Below are 27,201 nucleotides of genomic sequence, written 5' to 3' on the forward strand. Positions count from 1 at the left end.
TTAAAGGCATTTTACATGAAAATCTCAGAAGACCAAACATCAGCTTGAACAGAAAACACAGGCCCCCAATTTCTCCGCCCCCGAGCCCCACCCATTCCCTCCCTCCATTCACCTTGAAGAAATCAATGAACGGTTTCCACCTCTGATTGAACGCCTCCTCCGACCTCCGCAAGGCAAACCTGACCTTCTCCAAACGCAGGAATTCCGCCAGATCACTCATTCATACCCCCCCCCCCCCCCCCCCCCCCCCCCACCCGCCCCCCCTCCCCTCCCCACCCGCCTTCAGCAGCTCCGGCTCCTGCCAGCACAACAAGATCCCTCTCTGGGCTATCAGGGAGGCAAAGGCCAATCCACCGGCCTCTCCCCCCCCCCCCCCCCCCCCCGGACTCCCGTATCTTCCCACACACCGAATCGCCACCTCCAGTCCCTGGGCCACCCCACGCCCAGAATCTCAGCCATCATGTCCGAGTACCCCTGCCAGAAGCTAGAACACTGATCTAGGGCAGTATGGTAGCATAGTGGTTAGCACCGTTGCTTCACAGCTCCTGGGTCACTGTCGCTGTGCGGAGTCTGCACGTTTTCCCCCGTGTCTGCGTGGGTTTCCTCCGGGTGCTCCGGTTTCCTCCCACAATCTGAAGATGTGCAGGTTAGGTGGATTGGCCATGCTAAATTGCCCTTAGTGTCCAAAAAGGTTAAGTGGAGGTTACTGGGTTATCGGGATAGGGTAGATACATGGGCTTGAGTAGGGTGCTCTTTGTGAGGGCTGGTGCAGACCCGATGGGCCTAATGGCCTCCTTCTGCGCTGTAAATTCTACAAACACTCGCATTCTTTGATGCTTAGGCCCAAGGTGCTATTCTTCAGGGTGCGTCAGGTAATGAAAGCTTTTCTTTTTCCTCCAGTTTCACCTTCCTTTCCTGAAGAGATTTGGTACTGCAACATCTTTTTCAGTAGCAGTTCAAGAGGACTTTTTTTTTAACATGATGAGCCTTTGAGTATTGCCAGGCTGTTTAATTATGTTGAAAGCACTGTCACAGTGGAGCACACTCATGTGCTCATCCTGTGTACACACATGTACTCTTTCCAGCAGTGGTCACTCAATTGGGAGTGGGAAGCTTGGTCATTTCCAATCGTGAGCACAATCCAGCTGAGATCAGCCAAGACCAGAACGTGGGGCCTTTAGGTCTTGATGGATCAGTTATATGAGGCTTTTACAAACCAGGGAGTGTGGCACTACGAGTGTTGTCAGGCGGTTGGCTGAGGGACTAATATCACAGCTGAGCCATGAGCCCTGACGGTTTCTACATGAGCCACCCACACGTGTGCGCCTCTGGCAAGGAGCATTGAGCATTGAACTCGGCCTACTTTCCTCTCCCAGCTTGGGGCATGAAGGCTGCCATGTGTGTAATGCTGAAGACAATAGCAAGCTAACGCTGTACATGTCAGAGGCCAGAGATATAATTTGTTTCTTATTTTGCATCGACACTGATATAATTTGGGCCATCTCATGAAATCACAGCAGGAAGACACTTCATAAACAGACTAACTCGCGTGCAAAAAAACTGATACATACACCATTATGAGTGGAAAACATATGTCCAACTTAACTATGATATAATGCACCTGTGTGGAATACCACGTGCTCATGCCTGTTTACTTTGAAAGACAGTAAATAGCACAGTTTTATAGCACCATTTTCAGACTAAAATTAATAATCAGACTTGTTTTATTTTAGATAATTAAACAAAAGATGCACAGTGGTTAGCATTGCTGCCTCACAGCGCCAGGGGCCCGGGTTCGATTCTGACCTTGGGTGACTGTGTGGAATTTGTACTTCCTCCCCGTGTCTGCGTGGGTTTCCTCCAGGTACTCCGGATTCCTCCCACAGTTCAAAGATGTGCAGGTTTGGTGGATTGGCCTTGCTAAGATTGCCCCTTAGTGTCCAAAGATTTGCAGATTAGGTGGGGTTACTGGGTTACGGGGATAGGGCGAGAGAGTGGGCCTGGGTAGGGTACTCTTTCAGAAGGTCGGTGGTAACCCATGGGCAGAATGGCCTCCTTCTGCACTGTAGGGATTCTATGATTCCAGGAGTGATGCTGATAATATCAAATAATAAAACTATAATACCCACAAGAGTTAAATTGTCATTTGTTTCTGAATGTATTGCTCAACCAATTTATTACACAGTGAGTTATTTTGATAGTGTAGTCTTTCATAAACCTTTATTGATGTGATGTTTGACATGAACACCACAATTGCATGTTTGCTGATGAAGCTCAATGTCAATTCCAGAAACTGGACTGAAGATAATGAGAAAAGATCCAGTGTATATTCCAGACCAAAAGCCAGTCAATCAGTCATCTGTTTGCCATCTGTGCTAATGAACAAATTGGCTTGATGTGTTAAACAATTTCCCTTTGGACAATGTTCCCTTGATGGCTCAGCCATTTAGATGTATTACATCTGCCTGTAAACTTACATATTCTAACCTTTTCCAGCCACTGAAACCACATTTGTGCTTGACTGGCATGGCTCAGAATCTATAAATAAAATACCCGTTGTTCTTCAGAAGAGCAATAATTTGATTAGCACCTCAAAACAGAGCTTTCACATCTTGATTAATCTACACATCAAAGAAGCTGCCTGTAATTTTTAACATTTAAAGTCTGCCATTTGAAGATGAGTTGGAAAAACAGCCATCATAACTCTGATTATTTTTTAAATTGATTTATCTAATATATTGATATGGAATACACTGTGCGCTAAATCCTCAGAATCATTTTTTCCTTTTGCTTTCATGGGATGTAGGCAGCATTTATCGCCCACCCCTAATTGCCCTTTAACTTTGCTGGGCCATTTCAGAGGGCAGTCAAGAGTCAACCATATTGCTGTGGGTCTGGAGTCACACGTAGGCCAGACCGGGTAAAGACGGCAGATTTCCTTCCCTAAAGGGCATTAGTGAACCAGCTGGGTTTTTACGACAATCGACAGTCGTTTCACGGTCACCGTTACTGAGACTAGATTTTAATTCCAGATTTATTAATTGAATTTAGATTCCACTAGCTACCATGGTGGGATTTGAACCTGTGTCCCCAGAGCATTAGCCTGGGCCTCTGGATTACTAATCCAGTGACATTACCACTACACCGTAGTCTGCCCGCAACCCTGCAACCAACATGTGGTTGAGAGGAACATGTGTCCACCAGGTATTTTGATGGAGGTCATATCTCCCTCTAGAGCCCTTCAATACGTCTACTGTCTGCGCCAAGTCTTTATTTGTCTCTCCTGTGCTGTTTATTACCTAGCCCTACATTGCGTTGACCTACTGTATCCTTGGGGGAGGCCTTCAACCTCATTCTTGATGGGCAAGATATTCCAGTAGAAAATGTCCTGCTAGTAATCTAGATTAATTCATGATGAAAGGGCATGAAAACCATGTGGCATATGGGGTCAGAGATTAAATGTTGATCTGAGTACAGATTTGAGCAGTTCAGTAATGGAAAGGACTTTCCTGAAGTGAACAGTTCAGTTTGATGTTACCATAGAAAGTTAAGACTTCACATTACTGTATAATGTCTGCCCAGTCGTTTGCACTTCTACTTTTCCAGTCTATTTGATTTTATCTTAAGTGACTCACGCTTAGAAATTCTTCTTGGTTTATCCTAGGAAAGCTATCCCTTGAAGAGTTCATACGAGGTGCCAAAAGTGACCCTTCCATCGTCCGCCTCCTTCAGTGTGACCCCAGCACTGCTGGTCAATTCTAATTGCAAAATGAAGAAAGATGTGACTGTGTCTCTGCTTCCTGCCATTACATCACCGGCGACTTGGTCACATGTTCATGGCCGAATCTGCCATCTTTTAACCCTGTTTGCTTTTTAATTCTGAATTTGTAAATGGCTGTTTAATTAAACACTGTGTCTGGAAATATTACAGAAACGTTTTTTTAAAGAAAAACCTATGTGAAAGTATTGTTACAATAATTGTAGTTACTTTGAACAGAAATCTCTTAGGTATTTGAAATTTTTAATTTGAATTAGAAAGAGAAAGGGTAGTTTATAAGGCTTTGATTTTACTTCTTTTTGAGAAGGACTTGTAACCTTGTGCCCATTAGTCGTGGGACTGGAAGAGAGCAGAGACTTGCGTTGGTGCGCGATGTGCCTGAGCAGATCAGATGCCAGTTACTCTTCATTCCACTAAGCTCAGAGGGAAAGCAAAGTTATCAATGTTGTTAAAGGCAAGCGGAAGTGAATGTTTATGCTGTAGCCATTGAACGAGAGATGTTAATTCTTCCAAGTGCATTGGGAGTCAGCCAAACCCAGCGTTGTTAGCATTAAAAGGGTTGAGTATAAATGTGAGATCTAATTCCGACAGAACTTATACTGGGGGTACTCGGTACTCACGCATTAGAGCTAGAGCTGCCTTGCTGCTAAAGTCAAGTTAGGTCAAGCTATAGTCTGACAAATACGAGTGACTCTTCTGCAAAGCTCTTTGTCATAAGGCTGCTGGAGGTTTACTGTCGATGGTTTCATGTCACGCTTGATGCTGTTCTGGTCAGACCCATTACATTGCATGTGGGGTGAAATCTTCAACTTTGACAGCAGAGTAAAAGAGCATTAGCAGTGTTGGCTGCCCATTATACACCTTCTCCCATTTCTCTTCCCATTGGGGCAGCACGGTGGCACAGTGGTTAGCACTGCTGCCTCAGGCACCGATTCCGGCCCTGGGTCACTGTCCGTGTGGAGTTTGCACATTCTTCCCGTGTTTGCGTGGGTCTCACCCCCACAACCCAAAGATGTGCAGGGTAGGTGGATTGGCCACGCTAAATTGCCCCCTAATTGGGAAAACTAAATTGGGTACTCTAAATTTATTATTTTTTTAAAATTCCCTTCCCATTGACTTCACTGACCTGCTGAAGTTGGAGGTTTTAGCCCAGGGAGTTGAGGTCAAGTATACCTTTCAGGTGAAGAGGACAAGAGATAATTGGACCAGGGCATGCAGATCCAATACTGTCACCATTTTAAAGTCATATGTTTTGTCTGTATTTTTATATAGTACTTTGATTTTATATTATTATTTATAGTTAAATAACAAAACTTGCAGCAATTTGAGAAGAAGAAGTCAGTTGAGGGTAGGTGCCTCTCTGCAGTACATGTTGAGGAGCTGGATGATACAATATTGAGGAGCTACAGTGCCACCACTCACAGGAGGGTGTAATGACAATGTGACAAGTTTACATAGGCAGGATCCATTGTAAATGTGGACTTCGGAACTTAGAAAAAAATTGGCATGAGAAATGTATGTAGATTTTTAAATATATTTTATAGAACATTTACTATAGTGCAAGGCTCACTGTTAGACATAAATGATTGGCTCCCCTCGATCATGTTACCATAAAGATGGAGTGTGTCTGCATCCTGAACAAATAATTTTTCTTTTAAGTTTGATCTTCCAGATAATGCCAAGCCGTTCATAACGTGCCCTTACATCATAGCTACTAACTATTTGTCAAGGGGGGGGCAGCACGGTGGCACAGTGGTTAGCACTGGGACTATGGGGCTGAGGACCCGGGTTCAAATCCTGTCACTGGCCATGTGGAGTCTGCACATTCTCCCCGTGCCTGCGTGGGTTTCACCCCCACAACCCAAAGATGTGCAGGGTAGGTTGATTGGCCACACTACATTGCTCCTTAATTGGAAAAAAATAATTGGGTACTCTAAATTAATTTTTTTTTAAACTATTTCTCAAGGGCCAAACAGCAACTTAGTAATGGGATATTTTCAAAGAGAATATACACAAGAGGATAGACAGATTGGGAAATGCAAATACCGTAGGTTGTGGCATATCAGACTTTTCCGGCACCAAAATTCATACATCTAGCATACGCAAAAGTATAAGTCGACCACCTCCTTTTCAGCTACAAAATGCTGTACTTGCGTTAGTAGCCGTCCAAACATTTTCACCCTTGAAATGCATATTTACTTGCCATATACTGTGAGTTGGCACATATGGTCAAGCTGTGTTGCAGGAGTTTCAGACACACCCACCCAGAGCATTCCGCACTTGGCATTGTGAGTGACGAGCAGAACTCTGTCCTCCAGCAAAACAAATGAAGTATGAATCTGCTTTCAAAGCTAAAAGTCAGAACATTTGTTGCTAACTCGTCAGATAGCTCTGCTGCAGCAAGGGAATTTGCTGTTAGTGAAAAACTGGTGCAAGAGGGAAGAAGAAAGAATCAGCCCTGAAGAAGATGCCCAAGACCAATGTGCTATTGTACAGGACCCAGCCATAGGCCTAATCCTGAGAGGCATGTATTAGGATGGGGCCTCAAAAATAGTCGGAATGGTTACATTGGCCAGGATTTTCCCGGATGTCGGCAAATACCAATGTTGGGCGGGAAAAATGGCGTTGATGCCGTCGACGGCAAGGGTGCTTTCTCCGCCATACATTCAGGGACTTGGAGAGATAAAAACCTTCAAGGGACATATCCCATGATGCTTCGCTGGTGAGGTGGCCTCAGATTCGCCCGCAAGCAACTCGAGGATCCAGGGCGCCATTTTAAAAGGCAGCCTTAGTACACAGTGACCAAACTAGTTGATCATGAACACCCCTGGCACCACCCCAGGCACTGCCCTGGAACACCTGGCAGTGCCTGGGAGCGTTTGGGCAGTGCTAGGGGTGGCCTGGGCATTATCCAGACATGAGCGTCTCGTCTCCCCACTGAGCGCTGCACCACTTGATTTTCCCTGGGAGGTCTGCTCACCAGGCGCATGCCTACTGAGACCAGTCGAACTTTACGCCGTTTTGCCATCACCCAACTGTGGATGGAGTTTTTCATGGGTGGGAGGCAGAGGATGATTCCAGTGTCCATACCTGAAGATGAAATGTTAATGTATTAAATAGAGGTTTCCGACGTTAAATGTCGGTAAACGTACCCTGCCACTGACCGGAGGAGGGGACAGTTGCGTTTTGCGTTCATGCACGTGAAAAAGGGACTTTGCGCCTCCTGCGATATTTTACGCTCTCATCGCTGAACCCGCCCAACACAAATAGGAGCAAAAATCCTGGCCATTATCACCAGGACGGCAATTAATATACATGCACTTAAGTTGGCCAAATCAAATCGAGTCCAACAAAGATTTCAGAGCAACAGTTAGTCGTTATTGCCACTTTTGGAATGAGGCAGAAGACCAAGATCGTTCATAGACGACCAAAGGACCTGGATACCAAAATTGCTGGATTCCAGCGATTCATCATCAGACGTCGACAAAAACACGAGCACACATGAAATCACGTTGACAACATGGATGAAATGTCCATGAATTTCTACATTCCCAGCTGCCAAACTGTGGAGTGGAAAGGTGCGAAAACAAGCAATGAAAACCACAGGATCTGAGAAGACAGTGTTCCTGACCCACATGGCCGACAGAATGAAATTAAAGCCTGTGGCAATTTTCAAATGTAAAATCGCGCTGAACATCAAGTTTCTTGTAGAAGCTCTTGGGCATGTCCCTGACAACGATTGAATGGATGAGGTTGAAGTCATGGATTGCCAACGTATGGTGTAGGTGTTTAGCTGGCCTATGTAACCAATGCCGCTTACTGGCATGGGACATGTTCTGATCCCATAGAATCAATGAGGTCAAAAGCTGCCTGCAAAGAAATAGTATCATGTTCTCAGATATTGGCAAAGGCTGATGTTGGGTTTAAAAAGCGGCGTTGAAGCTGCCAACTACAATGGCGGTGGCTGGTTGATGGAGGAAGACCCTTCACAGAGAATGGATAATGAGTGCTGCGTCACTTGATGTTTTGTGTGCTTTCATTATCAAATCATGGGATGCTCTTGATGCACCAAGTATCATCAGATCATTGAGAAATGCAGAATATCCAATTCAATGGATATAAGGGAGAAGATGATTTGTTGTGGAGGGATGAATCTGAAACCAAAGCGTCAAATTGGCCCAGAGTGCGATCTTTACAATGGTGCCATCGCCAAAGTAGCTCAGAATGAATTTGATTAACTCTCTGCATCAGTTACCGAAGACAACTGGATGGTTTTAAAACGCTTTGATTGTGATTAAAGGTATGTTTGTCGAATTGATGAATTCAATAAAACATGCCACTAATTTAAAATGGACAACCGGTGGGTTTTTCGCATTCAAAATGACGACCACCCATACTGGCGATTTACATTTTATACTCTGCTCGTTTTTGGAAGGAATGTTGGGGGCTTCAAAGGTCGGCTTATATACTGCGATTTACGGTATGCAAAGATACAAGAGAAAAAACAGTGCCGAAGTTACAGTTTAGAAACATTAATTAGTGATGAATGAGCTCTGCATAGTACTTGAGGGGAAATCTTAAAATTGTCACTGGAATGCAGAAAACAGGACATTTCCTGCCACAGACATCTCTCTGACCAAGCAGCATTCAGTCACTAATGCGCAAGTTCCCTACTAGATCAGTAGATCCGGTGGCTTTGCAGGATTTATTTATCTTGAAGTTGGGAGCGACACGGCCCACATCTTAGTCGAAGATGAATTGGCAGCTGTTTGTCAATGACAACAGATCTAGTTTATACAGATCTCAGTTACTGGGTAATCAGAGGTAATTGGCCAAACTACCAACAAGAAACTTCTTTGTATTGGTCTGTGGTTGTCTAAGTTTATATTAGGGTTCTAAGTACTGAATTGTTTATACGAATGTTATGAATAAGTGCTCTACATTGGCGTGCAACACTAAAGGAGAAACACTAGTCATTTAAAAAGTAAGTGGTTTCTGTAGCTTATCCGCAAACAAAATTCTTTGATATGTGCTTTGAGCTGTGTGGTGCTTGAAATGTTAGTATTTCTCACTCTCGAGTGGTTGCTGCTTTCTCACCTCCCTTCATTGAATCCTGGGCCGAATGGCCTCGCCGTGGCCAGCTTGTGCTGTGTAGCTATGTTGTGTAAACTCTCTGCAACACCTTGGAGTAAAAGTAAGCAAGGTGTTTACTGGGATTTTCTCTGCAAGTTTATTTTGCTCTGTTGATAATAAGAGACGAGAGTTCCACTTTCACTCATTTCATTTGGCTGATCATTCCCATTTGTACATTAGACAAAAATATCATCTGAAGCCTTGACATGTGGAGAATTCCAATCATTTGCTTAGGATAAAAATCGGTTACTCTGTTTTGTCGTGTATCAGTGAGATGATAATTAAGTTGTTGAATCTCTTCAACATCTTAGTGTTCATTTTAACATAATGCTCATGCATCTTCCTGCAAGAAAGCACTTGGATTTTTACACTCCTGTTGTATGAGGAAAATCAGAGGGCAACACGTTTGTGAAATTCATTTTTGAAATGGTTGAACCTCAGGGGAAATAATGGTGAGAAATCAGTCCTGTTTAGGCCTGCAAGGGATTTGATTGATGAAGCTTTAATATACTGCATTCTGCATATTTTATAACCATTGGGTACAGTTTGTTCATGTTTTCAAATTCATGCTGATACACAGAGATGATTAAATGAGAATAAATTCAACAGTTCCATTGTTTCCTCACACAATAGCATTAAATTGCCTGTATAAATGAGTTCTTAGTTCTACAGCAAATGGGGAGTGTGTCCCTTCAGTTCAACAGTATTGTATTGTGGGACAAAATAAATTGGCATTGGAAGATGCAGAATGAAATAGTTACCAGCTAATTATTTTTAATCTTGCTGCTGGTTTTCCGTTTAATAAATTCATTTTGGATTTCATTTTTTTAAAAATCTGCAATTAAAAAGGGAGAGGCCATTTGTGCTGGGGAGCTCTGAAATCCTGCACGTTTGGTTTTGCGATGTTGTCGCACGGAAGTACAATGTTGGTGTTTTTCAAAGTTTGAACAGCTGTATAGAGGTAAAAGCAGAAAATGCTGAAGGTACTTAACAGGCTCAGGCGCCATCTATTGAGCGAAAGACAAATTTATTACGAGAAGCTGATGACCTCCCGGCAGAATGGAACAGACGGTTTCTCTATTTAGTTCATATTTCCAGCATACGCAGTTTTTAACCAGCTTTCGTGATTGTAGCCTACATGTAGTGGCTGACTCGTCCAAACTACTTCAGTTCTTCTCATCTTTCTTGCAGGGCAATGTTTGCTCATCAAAGAAGAAACAAAGGAACAGGATTAAGCCTGTTTTGCCATTCAGTTAGATCATGGCTGATCTGTATCGCCTCAATTAGCTTGTCACTTAATCCCTTCATCTTGTGCATCTTCATCAGGGGAATGCCAGCCAGCTTTTACGCAGCCTGCCCTCATAATTGAACCTTTTTAGCTCTGGTGCCCTTCTGGTGAATCAGTGCTGCAATCCCTTTGAAGCTTCATCTTCAATATATCCTTCCTGAGGTCCAGAACTGAATGCAGTACTCGAAAAGAGGTCAAACTAGAGCTTTATATAACTCTAATATGACTTTTACCACTTTTTATTACTGTCCTCTCAAAATAAAAGTCAATATTCCATTGGTGTTTTTATTACGTTTTGCATCTGTCCACAAGATTTTGGTGATATCTGTACAGGCACCCCTAAATCTATTTGTTAATTTATAGTTTCCTTCTTCCTATCATTTAGCGAACACCCTGAACATAGAACATTACAGCGCAGTACAGGCCCTTCGGCCCTCGATGTTGCGCCGACCTGTGAAACCACTCCAAAGCCCATCTACACTATTCCCTTATCCATATGTCTATCCAATGACCATCTGAATGACCTTAGTGTTGGCGAGTCCACTACTGTTGCAGGTAGGGCATTCCACGCCCTTACTACTCTCTGAGTAAAGAACCTACCTCTGACATCTGTCCTATATCTATCTCCCCTCAATTTAAAGCTATGTCCCCTCGTGCTAGACATCACCATCCGAGGAAAAACGCTCTCACTGTCCACCCTATCTAATCCTCTGATCATCTTGGATGCCTCAATTAAGTCACCTCTTAACATTCTTCTCTCTAACAAAAACAGCCTCAAGTCCCTCAGCCCTCCCTCTTAAGATCTTTGGTTTAAAATGCACCAAATCCATCCTTTTCCCTGGAATCCCACACACAAGTTCCAGTCAAGGATCATCTCCTGGAGAAGAAAGATCTAGTTATCTCCCTTGACATTCAGTGGTATTACCATCATTGAATAAGGTGTCCATTGACCAGATGTTTAGCTGGCTAGCCATGTGAATACAGTGGCTATATGGTCAGGTCAAATGCTGGGAATTCTGCAGCGAGTAACTCATCTCTTGTCTCCCCAAAGTCTGTCCACATATACAAATCAGGAGTGTGATGGAATACTCTCCACTTGCCTGGATGGGTGCAGCACCAACAACACTCAGGAAGGCCAACACCATTCAGGACAAAGCAGCCCATTTGTTTGGCATCATATCCACCAAACACACACTCCTTGTACAGTAGTAGCAGTGTGTACCATCTACAGGATGCACTGCCACATCTCACCAAAACTCCTTCGACAGCACCTGCCAAACCCATGGCCTCTACGAACTGGAAGGACAAGGGCAGAAGATGAATGGGAACACCACCAACCTGCAATCTCCCCTCCAAGCCACACACCATCCAAACGTGGAACAATATTGCCCGCCGTTCCTTCAGTGTCGCTGGGTCAAAATCCTGGAACTCCCTCTCTTAACAGCACTGTGGGTGTACCTACACCACATGTACTGTAGTGGTTCAAGAAGGCAGCTCACCACCACCTTCGCAAGGACAAATACAGATGGGCAATAAATGCTGGTCGTGCCAGTGATGCTCACATACATAAATAAGTGAAGAGAAACCATAAAATTAGTATTAAATAGGTAAAGCTCTGCATTTACTTGATTTTCTAAGAGTTTGTTTCTGGAAGTAGGAAGGTCACATTGGACAGTGGGTGGGAATGCTGGCTCTTAACTGTCCAGTGATCAGTCACGATTCTTCTCAACGGCTAAACAATGACAGCACACAAACTTGGTGTACCCACCTCATCTCCATGACTGTAGTATGGCCACAGGTTCCCATGCTGCCAATATCTGTAGCATTGGGTGGGGGCTGAATTGCGTTCGGAGCGAACCACGTGTTTCCAGAAGACTTTCCATCTTTAAAACAATACACTGCAGGATGCTGGATAATCAAATTGGAACCCTCAGTGACAAGAAATATGTTGCCATGCCATGGAGAAGACTCCTCGTTACAGTGACTCCATTTGGGTGGTATTAGTCAGATAAGTGGAGGCCAGGAAGGAGGTCATGTTTCCATTGAGGGGGGTGGGGGTTAGGAAGCCTTTACGATGAATGTCAGAAGGTGCAGGGGCAGCACGGCGGTGCAGTGGTTAGCACTGCTGCCTCACGGCACCAATGACCCGGGTTCGATCCTGGTCCAGGGTCACTAGCCATGTGGTGTCTGCGTGGGTCTCACCCCCACAACCCAAAGATGTGGCTGGTAGGTGGATTGGCAATGCCAAATTGCACCGAATTGGGTACTCCAATTCTTTTTTTAAAAAGGAGCAGGTGCCAAGGACAGTTTTTGTGCAGAATGTCACATCCAGGGCGTGGCAGCAGCACCAAAAGACTCCTTCAGGTGATTGAGGTGTGTGAATGCATCTGTTCATAACATTCCAGACCTGCAACACCCTCATCATTCACCGAACAAAACACTCTGCCTTCCGGGATTCACCCCAAACATCCTTATACTAATGTCCTATAGAAAGAAATCTGAGGCCTTGGCTTGTCATGTGATTCCAGACGCACATCAAAATGATTAACTATTAACCGTCCAGATCAAGGGCAAAGAGGGATGGACAATAAACGCAGACCAGGGAGCAAAGAGTAGGAATAAATGGGTCATTGTTTGAGTTGGCAGGATGTGGCGAGTGGTGTGCCACAGGGATCCGTGCCTCAACTATCTATATCAATAACTTGGATGAAGGGATTGAATGTGCGTTTGATAAATTTGACGATGATACAAAGATAGGTAGGAGAGTAAGTTGCGAGAGTTAGCTGTGAAGAGGACATTAAGGAGTCGGCAATGGGACTATAGTCTAAGTGAGCAGGCAGAAATTTGACAGCTGGAATATAAGGTGGGACAATGTAACACTTTGGCAGGAAGAATAAAAAAGCAGCACATTATTTAAATGGAGAGAGACTGCAGCACTCTGCAGTACAGAGGGATCTGGGTGTCCCGATGCATGAATCTGGAAAAGTTAGTATGCATGTACAGCAAGTGATTAGGAAGGGAAATAGAATGTTGTTGCTTATTGCAAGGGGAGTGGATATAAAAGCTGGGTCGTTTTGTTACAGTTGTACAGAGCATAGGTGAGACATCATTTGGAGTACTGCGTACTTATTTAATTGCATTAGAAGCAGTTCAGCTCGACTGATTCCTGGGATGAAAGGTTAGACAGGCTGGGCCTGTATCCATTGGAGTTTAGAAGGATAAGAGGTGAGCATATTGAAACATATAAGATCCTGAGGCGACTTGACAATGTGGATACTGGAATGATATTTCCCCTTTATGGGGGAGAATGGAACTAGAGAACATAGTTTAAAAAGAAGAGATCTCCCATTTACGATGGAAATGAAAAGAATATTTTTCTCTCGGAGAGTTATCGGTCTGTGAAATTCTCTTGTCCAGTGGAGGGCAGAGCCATTTAGAGTACCCAATTCTTTTTCTTTTCCAATTAAGGAGCAATTTAGCGAAGCCAATTCACCTACCCTGCACATCTTTTTGGGGGTGAGACCTACGCAAACGCGGGGAGAATGTGCAAACTCCACACGGACAGTGACCCGGGGCCGGGATCAAACCCGGGTCCTCAGCGGCGTGAGGCAGCAGTGCTAACCACTGCACCACCGTGCCGCCCTTCATTGACTATTTTAAAGGCTGAGTTAGATAGATTCTTGATTGACAAGGGGGGGGGCAAAGGGGTAGACAGGAAAGTAGCGTGGAGTTCGCAATCAGATCAGCCAAGATCTCATCAAATAGCAGAGCAGGCTCAAGGGGCAGAATGGCCTTCTCCTGCTCCTAATGTATATCATATAGAATCCCATCGAGTCTGCACCAACCCTCTGAAAGAGCACCCTACCCAGCTCCCCTCCTCCACCCACACTATCCTATCCCCTTAACCCTGTAACCTAATCTGCACATCCCTGGACACTAAGGCAATTTAGTGTCTGCTGAGGTGGCTGGCTGGGGTCTAGCTCAGTCAGAGTTGAGAGTGGCCAGAAATGCCCCTGTGATTCATCCTTCCTTTCCATTGCACTTTCCCGTAGTAAGAGAATTCTGACTGGAAACATATCACGTGGTGAATTATAGCCTGCCCAATTGCAGCATTATCTGAAATATGAGGTCGCACCTTGTTTTTTCACAGAATCAGGGAATCCCGACAGTGCAGAAGGAGGCCATTCAGCCCATCAGTCTGCATCGACCCTCTGAAAGAGCAGCCCACCCAGGCCCAATCCCCCACCCTATCCCCATAACCCCACCTGGGGATAATTTATTATGGCCAATCCAATTAACCTGCACATCTTTCTACTGTGGGAGGAAACCGGAGCACCTAGAGGAAACCCACGCAGACAGGGGTACAACGTGAAAACTCCACACTGACAGTCAACCGAGGTGGGAATCGAACCCGGGTCACTGGTGCTGTGAGGCAGCAGTGCTAACCACTGCTCATCTTAATTTATTGAACCTTCATGTTTTGCACAATATTTAATGATATATCTGTTTTTTTCCCGTTACCTGAGAAGATTTATTAAATGCCCTCCCATTTAAAGGAAGCATTGTGGTATCCTTTACTGAAACAACTCTGATTTTCAAGGTCTTACAATGATGAACTATACTGAATGTCGCCTTTAAAGCAATCACACTGATCATTTTTTTAATTGAGCAGGCACGAACATCAAAACCACGCAGGTACAAATCCAAATATCACTCTTGCCATTGCTCCTCACTTGGTATTGCAAAGTAAGTCTTTGCTGTTCATAAAGATTCCAAAACTATAGAGAGAAGTGGGGTAATCAAATGTAATGAAACGGTTAATAATTGCCCTTCCCCTTGTAAAAACGATCCTTGGCAATTGAGCCAAAACAATTTTCCTATTAAATCACAGTTAAGAAAAAATAAAACCCCTCAGTGGAAATATCTGTCTCACTCCACAATTTGGTTTCAAGGATGCCCAAAATACACTTGGTTTTAATTGGAACTACATATTAATTGTTCAATGCATTCTTGTGGTAGCACAGTGGTTAACACCGTTGCTTCATAGCTCCAGGGTCCCGGGTTCGATTCCCGCTTGGTCTGCACGTTCTCCCTGTGTCTGTGTGGGTTTCCTCCGGATGCTCCGCTTTCCTCCCACAAGTCCCGAAAGACAGGCTTGTTTGCTGAATTGGACATTCCAAATTCTCCCTACATGTACCCGAACAGGCGCCGGAGTGTGGCGACTAGGGACTCTTCACAGTCACTTCATTGCAGTGTTAATGTTACTTGTGACACTAGTAAAGATTATTATTATTGTACAATACCTCACAGGAGCTTGAACAATTTTTAGTTTAACATGAATATAATGCACACGATGTACTGAGGCAATAGGACGCTAAACATTTCAGCAGCGATGTTGACACACATCTGTGGAGAGGGATGCCCGATGTGTAATTCACACCAACCTGCTCCTGTAATTGGGCACACACTTAAGTTCCTTGTCATGCGCAGCCAGTTTATTCAGGTTTCAGGTGAAATTGTGCAAAGTACAAAATTGAAGATATTCGTATCTTATCTTTACAAGGCAAAAATATGATTTTACTATGATTGGCCATGTTTTTGGCACAATTTAATACTTCCCTTTCTGTGTTTAATTGTTTGCTTGTACAATCAAGTATACATGATTTCTCGTACAGTGGTACATGGTGCATGCCATAGTGTGTATGTAGCATGCTTATGGCATGCTAGTCTGATTGTTACCTTGTGGATGTTGTGAGGAGAACAGCTACAAAGCTCATTGACACTAACTGCACCGTGTTTGACAGATGGGTATAAGTACGCTTTAATACTTAATGGGGCTGGGTATGTTTTAAGCTGTGATTATTGATTTTTCTTTTTAAGACTTACTTTGAATTGAATGTTATTTTTTGTGTATTTTGCAGTTAACTTTCTGTTTTTGATGTTGCCAAATGTATTGGAAAGACGAGAATAAGCATTTATAAAAGTTCCATTTGATTAAAATGTCAGGCAGAAAACATTTTGTGGCATTCAGTGTGATTCTGTTTTGAACTGACTGATGTGCAGAAGATAAATGGGCAACGGTGATGAACATGCCAGACTCAATCATTCACTAAAGAAATGAGGAATCAGCACCTCACCAGACATTGAATGGCACCCAATTGAACCCAGATTCATAAAAAGAGCAGTGGAAATCCCACGGAGAGGTTTAACACGTCTCAAAAGGATACAAATCAGAGGGGCAGCACAGTGGTGCAGTGGGTTAGCCCTGCTGCCTCACGGCGCCGAGGTCCCAGGTTCGATTCTGGGTCACTGTGTGGCGTTTGCATATTCTCTCCGTGCTTGCGTGGGTTTCGCCCCCACAACCCAAAGATGTGCAAGGTAGGTCGATTGAACATGCTAAAATTGCCCCTTAATTGGAAAAAAAATGAATTGGGTACTCTAAATTTACAAAAAACAAAACAAAAAAAAAGGATACAAATCAGTAAGAACTGAAGATAGAGAATACAAGAAACAATCTTTTGAGACAACATTGAACATTTCTCCCAAGTGTTTGTGAAAACGAAGGTGTCCACGGTAAGTGAGGCCCCTGAAAGACGGGCACAGGTGATAGTATAATCTAAACAATAGGCCTGTGGAGAGAAACAGAGTTAATGGGCTGCATTTTGGCTCCCGAGGTGAGTAGCTCGATCAGGAAGCTTCCCGCCTTGATCGAACCTGCCTCAGTTAAAACGTGTTCATAGGACCTTTGCTGGGGGAGGGGATGTGGAGAACAGGTGCTGAAGCAGACTCTTTAGAACACCCATCTCGGTTCTTTGGGACCTGGATCAAGTTTTAGACGATTTTTAGAGCCCCCTCCCCCAGCTCAACCCCTCCCCTCCAAGCCCCTTGTATCCTGCCATGCCATCTCGCCTAGTACCACCGTGTGCAGACCTCCGTAGCCATGTGTAGATTAAAAAATTATCTTCTGAAAATCTAATGTCTCTCACTATGCAGACTTTTAAAAATAAATTTAGAGTACGCAGTTCTTTGTTTCCAATTAAGGGGCAATTTAGCGTGGCCAATCCGCCTACCCTGCACATCTTTGGGTTGTGTGGGTGAGACCCCCGCAGACACGGGGAGAATGTACAAACTTCACACGGTCAGTGACCCAGGGCCGGGACAGAACCTGGGTCCTCGGCGCTATGAGACAGCAGTGCTAACTCACTATGCAGACTTGATAGTGAAAACATCTCCCATTCATGAAAGCACCAATGTTTTAAAATCTCAAGTGGTTAATCTCTTTTATGAAAAAAAAGTCTTTGTTCCTACACCCAATCCTTTAATAACCTAGTTGTCAATCAATCTGTGAACACCGAAACCTCTGCTGAAATAATTGTAATTTTTGAAAGTCAAAATAATGAAAGTCATTAAGATTAGCTCTTGGGGAAATATCAAAAAGAACTCTATTGAAAGAGCTCGAACAGATGCTAGACCCGCAGACCTATCAATCGATGCAGTCCAGCAGAGGATTAAAAAAAATAATTGCTGATAGCTGCAGTTTTCTTTTACAGTTTAAAGCGCAGGGGATTTAAAAAAGAAACTGCAGATCATGACAGTTAAACATATATTAGCCATCCAGCAAGAGAGTTCATGTCTGCTCCATCAACGTGTGACTCCCACACTACAGGTTAAGACTATTTCAACAGCCAAAATGGAGTCTGTTTGAACGGAGCACCAAGCTCAAATGGCCCTGCTAAGTTCAGGTTTCCCTCTTGTGTAATTCACACCCTGCCCCGACCCACTCCTTCCTTTTCCCCTCCTGCCAAATTTGGAATCTGTCAGAAATGGGATGGAGCTTCCACATCTGGGTCCCACCCACCATTTTTAAAGGTCTTCTTGACTCCACTGATGCTGCCTAATTTGATATTGGGATTGTACTGGTCTTCCGGGATCTACCCAGCTCGCCACACCTCCCGAGATCTAACGCGATCTCGTGAGCCGTTGCGTTCCGAACCCTGCTCATTGTGGGTAGGATCACTATTTTGCAAATCTGCATATCAGAGTGTGACAGCTAGTCTCACTCTAATAGGCATTCCTGCAATCTGCCCGAGGAGTGGGATCTAACCCCCGTGCCTCGGAGATCTCGGGCGAGCACCGTTCAGTGGTGCTCCCCGTTTGGAATGGCACTCGTGGGGGTCTCCCAGAGGAATGGAGGCCCCCAGGTGCTTGCCCTCTAGGCAGGTTGTTACCCGGGCACTGCTGGTGCCACCCAGGTGCCTTGACACGGTCAGTGCCACCTAGGTGCCAACCTAGCACTGCCCAGGTGGCATGCCAGCTGGAAGGGGTGGTGCCAGACTGATAGTGCCACAGTGCCAGGCTCGCATTATTCCCGCACTGGGGACCAGGCACGGGGTGCCCTGCGCGGTGGGCTGCGGGGTGGCCTGAGGACCCCCTTATAAGGGATTTGGGGGGGTTCAGGAGTCGACTCATTTTAAAATGGTGGCCTAATCTTCTGCGCTGAGGAATTCCGGTGAGCGGAACTCCTCAGTGCAGGAAACGGGATTAAGTGCGATCTTATCAGGGAATTCCCCACTGATGCCACAAATATAACTGCGTCCTGGTATAAAGTAGAGGATTCGTGGCACTGCGAGCACCAGAAAGCACAGGCTACACGCACTCACTACAGGACTCTTCCCATTTGGTTAGATCGCACTCCAGATTTCTGCACCAAACTAAAAGGTAAACTATAGATTTTCCGGCTGAGTTCAGAATCACAGTTTGTTACAAACTTCAGCCAGCAGTACCAAGTGAAAGATTCATCTTAGCTTCCTCCAGCTACCAGTCTTCAACCAATTTAATTCACTCCACATTATATCAAGAAATGATTGAATGCACTGGATACAGCAAAGGCCATGGGCCCTGACGATATTCTTTTTAAATATAAATTTAGAGTACCCAATTTTATTTTTTCCCAATTAAGGGGTAATTTAGTATAGCCAATCCACCTAACCTGCACATCTTTGGGTTGTGGGGGTGAAACCCACGCAGACACAGGGAGAACGTGCAAACTGCTCAACTGCATGAGTTTCCTCCGGGTGCTCCGGTTTCCTCCAACAGTCCAAAGATGTGCAGGTTAGGTGCATTACCCCTTAGTGTCCAAAGGATTAGGTGGGGTTACGGGAATGGGGTAATCTTTCAGAGGGTCAGAGCAGACTTGACGGGCCAAATGGCCTCCTTCTACACTGTAAGGATTCCATAAGGCAGCATTTGAGCGATTGTGGCATCAAGGAGCGTTAGCAAAACTGGTGTCAACGGGAATCAGGGGAAATAATGCACACACCCCAAGAATTAATATTCATACAAATACCTGTTCACCCATAACCCACCTCATCATTATCAGATTTTAAAAGCGCGGGAGGAGAGAGCCAGGACAGCGAAAACAGCGCGGGAGCAGAGAGAGCCGGGACAGCGAAAACAGCGCCGGAGGAGAGAGCCGGGAGATTTAAAAAGCGCGGGAGGAGAGAGCCGGGACAGTGCTGGGAGAGGTGAGTGCACAAAAGGTGTGGCAGGAGTGCCTTTAGTCACGGAGTGCTGATTGGAACAGAGTGCATCTGAGTTTAGGTGAGTGACTGAGTGCTGATTGGAACAGAGTGCATCTGAGTTTAGGTGAGTGACTGAGTGCTGATTGGAACAGAGTGCATCTGAGTTTAGGTGAGTGACTAAGTGCTGATTGGAACAGAGTGCATCTGAGTTTAGGTGAGTGACTGAGTGCTGATTGGAACAGAATGCATCTGAGTTTAGGTGAGTGACTGAGTTCGGGTGAGTGGCGAGAGAGGGCTGTGTTTTTGTTGGTGTTCGGGTTTATCCTTGAGGTTCTATTACATTTTTTAAATTTTTAAAAAATATTTAAATTAATTAACTAGTTGAATATGGCTGGACAGGTGATGTGCTGTTGCTGTATGATGATAGAACTAGTGGATCCCATTGAGACCGTCAGTGACCACATCTGCAGCAAGTGTTGGCTGCTCGAGGAATTTCGGCTCAGAATTGATGAGCTGGAGACCGAGCTGCACACACTGCGGCACATCAGGGCGGGGGAACATTACCTGGACACTTTGTTTCAGGAGGCAGTCACACCCGGTAGAATAAGTTCTGTTAATTCGGACAGTGGTCAGGGACAGAGTGGTGTGACTGCAAGGGAGGCAGGTAGGGGGATCCTGAGTTTAGGAGTTGAGGAGCCTCAGCCCTTGACCTTGTCCAACAGGTATGAGGTACTTGCTCCCTGTGTGGATGAGGAAGAGGACTGTAGGGAGGATGAGTTTACTGACCACTGCACTGTGGTACAGGAAGCCATTCAAGAGGGGGGAGCAAAAAGACAAGTGGTAGTTGTAGGGGATTCTATAATTAGGGGGATTGATGGCATCCTTTGTAAGCCAGATCGAGAGTCCTGCATGGTATGTTGCCTGCCCGGTGCCAGGGTGAGGGTCATCTCTGATCGGCTTGAAAGGATTTTGGAGGGAGGGGGAGGATCCAGTTGTTGTGGTCCACGTTGGGACTAACAACATAGGTAAGACTAGGAAAGAGAACCTGTTTGGGGATTATCAAACACTAGGGACTAAATTAAAGAGCAGGTCCTCCAGGGTTATAATCTCTGGATTACTACCCGAGCCACGTGCCAATTGGCATAGGGTTGAGAAAATTAGAGAAGTTAACACGTGGCTAAAGGAGTGGTGCGGGAAAGAGGGATTCCATTTCATGGGGCATTGGCATCAGTACTGGGGCAGGAGGGACCTGTACCGTTGGGACGGTCTTCACCTGAACCATTCTGGGACCAGTGTTCGAGCGAATAGGATAAATAGGTTGGTCACAAGGACTTTAAACTAGCAAGTTGGGGGGAAAGGAAGTGTAAAGCTATGGACAGTATAATGGTTAATGGAGATCAAGGCAGCAGGTTACGTGACAGGTTATTATGTAGAGATATGGGTTCAAAGACAAGGAAAATTAGGAGAAAGGGTAAGAGGAAAAATAAATTGCGAAAAGTTACTGATCAAGGTGTTAGGATTCATAACAAAGACATAAAAAACAGCATAAGTGTACTTTACCTGAATGCTCGTAGTATACAAAATAAGGTAAATGAGTTGATGGCGCAAATCATCGTGAACGACTATGATTTGGTGGCCATTACTGAAACATGGTTAAAAGATGGTCACGACTGGGAGTTAAATATCCAAGGGTATCGGACTATACGAAAGGATAGAATGGACGGTGGTGTAGCTTTGTTGTTTAAGGATGGCATCCGGGCAATAGTAAGGGATGATATTGGTGCTATGGAGGACAAGGTTGAATCAATTTGGGTGGAAATCAGGAATAGTAAGGCGAAACGGTCACTGATAGGAGTAGTCTATAGGCCACCAAATAGTAACAGGATGGTAGGGCAGGCAATAAGCAAAGAAATAACGGATGCATGTAGAAATGGTACAGAGGTTATCATGGGAGATTTTAATCTGCATATCGATTGGCTTAACCAGGTTGGTAAAGGCAGCCTTGAGGAGGAGTTTATAGAATGTGCCCGGGATAATTTCCTGGAACAGTATGTAATGGAACCTACAAGGGAACAAGCGGTCCTAGATCTGGTCCTGTGTAATGAGGCAGGATTGATTAATGATCTCATAGTTCGGGATCCTCTTGGAAGGAGCGACCACAATATGGTGAAATTTAAAATACAGTTGGAGGATGACAAGGTAAAATCAAACACTAGTGTTTTGTGCTTAAACAAAGGCGATTACAATGGGATGAGAGAAGAACTAGCTAAGGTAGACTGGGAGCAAAGACTTCATGGTGAAGCAGTTGAGGAACAGTGGAGAACCTTCCGAGCGATCTTTCACAGTGTTCAGAAAAGGTTCATACCGACAAAAAAGAAAGACGGTAGAAAGGGGAAAAATCGACTGTGGATATCTAAGGAGGTGAGGGAGAGTATCAAAGTGAAGGAAAAAACATACAAAGTGGCAAAAATTAGTGGGAGACTAGAGGACTGGGAAGTCTTTAGGGGGCAACAGAAAGCTACTAAAAAAGCCATAAAGAAGAGTAAGGTAGACTATGAAAGTAAACTGGCTCAGAACATAAAAGCAGATAGTAAAAGCTTCTACAAATATATAAGGCAAAAAAGAGTGGCTAAGGTAAATATTGGTCCTTTGGAAGATGAGAAGGGAGATTTAATAATAGGAGACGGGGAAATGGCTAAGGAGCTGAACAGGTTTTTTGGGTCAGTCTTCACAGTGGAGGACACAAATAACATGCCAGTGACTGATGGAAATAAGGATATGATAGGTGAGGACCTTGAGATGATTGTAATCACTAAGGAGGCAGTATTGGGCAAGCTAATGGGGCTAAAGGTAGACAAGTCTCCTGGCCCTGATGGGATGCATCCCAGAGTGTTAAAAGAGATGGCTAGGGAAATTGTAAACGCACTAGTGATAATTTATCAAAATTCACTAGACTCTGGGGTGGTCCCAGAGGACTGGAAAGTAGCAAACGTGACACCACTGTTTAAAAACGGAGGTCGGCAGAAAGCGGGCAATTATAGGCCGGTAAGCTTAACTTCGGTTGTAGGGAAAATGCTGGAATCTATCATTAAGGAGGAAATAGCGGGGCACCTGGAGGGAAATTGTCCCATTGGGCAGACGCAGCATGGGTTCACAAAGGGTAGGTCGTGTCTGACTAATTTGGTAGAATTTTTTGAGGACGTTACCAGTGCAGTAGATAACGGGGAGCCAATGGATGTGGTATATCTGGATTTCCAGAAAGCTTTTGACAAGGTGCCACACAAAAGGTTGCTGCATAAACTAAAGATGCATGGCATTGAGGGTAAAGTGGTAGCATGGGTAGAGGATTGGTTAACTAACAGAAAGCAGAGAGTGGGGATAAATGGGTGTTTCTCTGGTTGGCAACCTGTAACTAGTGGGGTCCCTCAAGGATCAGTGTTGGGCCCGCAGTTGTTCACAATTTACATAGACGATTTGGAGTTGGGGGACCAAGTGCAATGTGTCAAAGTTTGCAGACGACACTAAGATGAGTGGTAAAGCAAAAAGGGCAGAGGATACCGGAAGTCTGCAGAAGGATTTGGATAGGTTAGGTGAATGGGCTAGGGTCTGGCAGATGGAATTCAATGTTGCCAAGTGTGAGGCTATCCATTTTGGGAGGAATAACAGCAGAATGGATTATTATTTAAACGGTAAGATGTTAAAACATGCTGCTGTGCAGAGGGACCTGGGTGTGTTGGTGCACGAGTCGTAAAAAGTTGGTGTGCAGGTGCAACAGGTGATTAAGAAGGCTAATCGAGTTTTGTCTTTCATTGCTAGAGGGATGGAGTTCAAGACTAGTGAGGTTATGCTGCAATTGTATAGGGTGTTGGTGAGGCCACAACTGGAGTATTGTGTTCAGTTTTGGTCTCCTTACCTGAGAAAGGACATATTGGCACTGGAGGGAGTGCAGAGGAGATTCACTAGGTTGATCCCAGAGTTGAGGGGATTAGATTATGACGAGAGGTTGAGTAGACTGGGACTGTACTCATTGGAGTTTAGAAGGATGTGGGGGGATCTTATTGAGACATATAAAATTATGAAGGGAATAGATAGGATAGATGCGGGCAGGTTGTTTCCACTGGTCGGGGAAAGCAGAACTAGGGGGCATAGCCTCAAAATAAGGGGAGGTAGATTTAGGACGGAGTGTAGGAGGAACTTCTTCACCCAAAGGGTTGTGAATCTCTGGAATTCCTTGCCCAGTGAAGCAGTTGAGGTTCCTTCTTTAAACGTTTTTAAGAAAAAGATAGATGCCTTTCTAAAGAATAAAGGGATTCGGGGATATGGTGTAAGGGCCGGAGAGTGGAGCTGAGTCCACAAAGATCAGCCATGATCTCATTAAATGGCGGAGCAGGCTCGAGGGGCCAGATGGCCTACTCCTGTTCCTAGTTCTTATGTTCTTATCCCTACCGTGACAGGTTTTCTGGACTTGGGTGAAGAAGTGACATGAGAAAATAGATGCTACAGAAGGCAACAGAATTTTAATTCTGCAATGAAGCTTCTTCCCTCGTGAAAAAAATTGAATTTTAGAATCACATATTGTAAAAGAATCAAACCATGTATTCAAATTCTGCATCTCCAAATGTCATAGTTTCAAACTTTAAGTGAATCTTTTCAACCTGAGCCTGCAAACTTGCTCATAACTACAGGAAATTGTCCTAAACTATCCAGATTCAGTGTAAATTAATAAGGAGCGCGATTCTCCACTCCCATGCCGGTTGGGAGAATCGCCTGGGCCGCCAAAATTTCCGGGGACGCCGGTCCGACGCCCTCCCGCGATTCTCCCAAGCGGCGGGAACGGCCCGGTCGTGTTTTGCGGGCCGCAGGCCGGAGAAACCGAAAATGGCGATTCTCCGGCACCCCTGCTATTCTGAGGCCCGGATGGGCCGAGCGGCCAGCCCAAAACGGCGGGTTCCCCCCGGCGCCGTCCACACCTGGTCGCTGCAGTCGTGGGCGGTGCGTGAACGCTGGGGGGGGCGGCCTGTGGGGGGGCGAGGGAGGATCCTGCACCGGGCTTCACCTGGAATGTGAGGTGGCCCGCGATCGGTGCCCACCGATCGTCGGGCCGTCCTCTCTGAAGGAGGACATCCTTCCTTCCGCGGCCCCGCAAGATCCGTCCCCCATCTTCTTGCGGGGCGGACTTAGAGAGGTCGGCAACCACGCATGCGCGGATGACGTCCGTTATGCGGCGCCGGCCGCGTCATCTATGCGGCGCCGCTTTTACGCGGGCGACAAGGCCTGGCGCGTGTAGATGACGCGGCCCCGATACTGGCCCATTGTCAGGGCCTGAATCGGTCGGGACCGGGGCCGTTCCGCGCCGTCGTGAACCTTGACGGCGTTCACGACGGCGCGGCCACTTCGGCGTGGGAGTGGAGAATCCCGCCCAAGGTGTCTGGAAGTGTGAGAAAACCTTCTTACTTAGGAATGTTGTAGGTTAGGAATTGATGCCAGGTGCTAAAGGCAAGTGAGAAATCAATGATGTGTCCTGATAAATGGTCGATTGACTGGTTTGACTAATGAACTGTTTACGGTAAAGGGAATCAGCTCAAAACCTTGTTCGTTGTAGCGGAGAGGAAACGGATCCAAAACTGAGAAATTACCTCTGCGCAGAATCCCAAAACAACGAAAAATCTGAACAGGCGACAGAAGACCAATGCGACTACCAGGAGTTTAAAAAGTCCAGAGTTTGAGAAATGTATGAGACAAATTCCTTCTGGGTTTCTGAATGCTCTGCTATCCATGGTGAGGATGGGCAGTCTAACCCGTTGTGTGAATTAAGTTGCTTTTATTAATACCTAGTTGACTAAACCATATACTTAAATTGTCCCACTTGGCTACACCTTGGCAGTCTTGTTGTCAACTGATTTATCACACCCAAGCTCCCTCCCACAAAAGAAAGGATATTAAGGACGCGATGTGCAAAAGAGTTGAGTATGGGTTGTTAATAGGAAAGCCATTGTCAGTAAAGTGTTTATTTGTCACATCTGAAGATAATATTGAAAAGCCCAGGGCGAAGACTAATATGGAAGGCAGGAGGAAAGTTAGAGAGCAGAACCTGACAAGATAAAGGGCAGCACGGTGGTTAGCACTGCTGCCTCACGGCACAGAGGACCCGGGTTCGATCCCGGCCCCGGGTCACTGACTGTGTGGTCTTTGCACATTCTCCCCGTGTCTGAGTGGGTCTCACTCCCCACAAACCCAAAGATATGCAGGGTAGGTGGATTGGCCACGCCAAATTGTCCCTTACTTAGGGAAAAGAAAATTGGGTACTTTAAATGTATTTAAAAACAAGAATCTGACTAGACAGCAAGGGGAGGAAAGCAAGAGGCAAAAATCAAAAGGCCAAATCAGAAAACTGCTCAACTATATGAAATATTGCTGTTCATCTGAACAACCCATCTGGCAAAGACACTTGTACAGAACGACCAATGACATTTAGGATAGTTTTGCTGGCAGGATACAGATTTGAAGGAAGAGAGTTTGTAAAAGATGAAGAAGGAGAATGATTACGTTCCTTCCTTTTGGATCCTCAAATATTTGGATTCCCACAGAAGCAGTTTGTCTTCTCTTCCACGCTCTAATACAGATGTTTTTGGTTCTTAGAGATCATGTTGGAAAGAACTTTTTCAATAAAGCGTAAACGTGACAGCATCTGCTACCTGACAACTGAATATTCTTTACTTCTATTTGCTTCACATCCCCATAAAATCCCTACAGCGCAGGAGGCCATTTGACTCATTGAGTTTGCACCGACCCCCAGAAAGAGCACCACACCTAGGCTCATTCCCCCGTCCTACCCCTGTAACCCCACCTAACCTGCACATCTGTGGACACTAAGGGGCAATTTAGCATGGCCAATCCACCTACCGTGAAACATCTTTGGACTGTGGGAGGAAACCGGAGCACCTGTAAAGAAATTAAAACTACGGCTACCCTACTTCCCATGTCCCGTCTAGTGACAGTCTTCCTTCACCTGCTCCCTCTTCATCCTTCCTCTGGCCAGTGATCCACTCACGATCCCCACCTAGGTATCTCTGCCTTGCCACCGCAGCCAAGCCATTCTCATATCCTAACCCTCTTACCCTCGTCTTGTCCTATTAACTTCCTATTCCATGAAGTCCAAAAGTTCCCTTCCCCCAAAACAGGGCAGAGCATCACACCTTAAAGGTTTTTTAACAAACGGTTATAGTGGTAACCACTCTCATGTGAGGGAAATATTTGAGCCATTTGATTTACAGGCATCACTCATACAAAATGCGTGATTTTTGACAGCTGTTTAGTGGCTTGAAGATTTTTTTTGTTGGGGTGGGAGAGATTCATTTCACGGGAATGGGCCTGACCGATGTATACAATCTTGGAGAATCGTAGCTACATAGACAAAATATCTAAACCAGAGCAGAACACGGTGCTTTATAAATTAACGTGTGGCCTCACGTGTCATTTTA

The 27,201-nt window shown here is 45.1% G+C and overlaps 1 protein-coding gene across 7 annotated transcripts in view; it reads left to right on the forward strand.

The window, feature by feature from the left end:
- The window catches only part of LOC140385197 (neurocalcin-delta), a 382,792-nt gene extending 366,577 nt beyond the window's left edge, over positions 1-16,215 (forward strand). For all 7 annotated transcript variants that reach the window (XM_072467086.1, XM_072467085.1, XM_072467089.1 and 4 more), the window contains one exon: positions 3,665-16,215. In XM_072467086.1, coding sequence (XP_072323187.1) covers positions 3,665-3,762 — 98 coding nt within the window. In that variant the 3' untranslated portion in view covers positions 3,763-16,215. The remainder of the gene's footprint in view (positions 1-3,664) is intronic.
- Positions 16,216-27,201: the final 10,986 nt, after the last annotated feature.

The sequence above is a fragment of the Scyliorhinus torazame genome, chromosome 11, assembly GCF_047496885.1.
Source record: "Scyliorhinus torazame isolate Kashiwa2021f chromosome 11, sScyTor2.1, whole genome shotgun sequence".
In the NCBI taxonomy this organism is placed as follows: domain Eukaryota; kingdom Metazoa; phylum Chordata; class Chondrichthyes; order Carcharhiniformes; family Scyliorhinidae; genus Scyliorhinus; species Scyliorhinus torazame.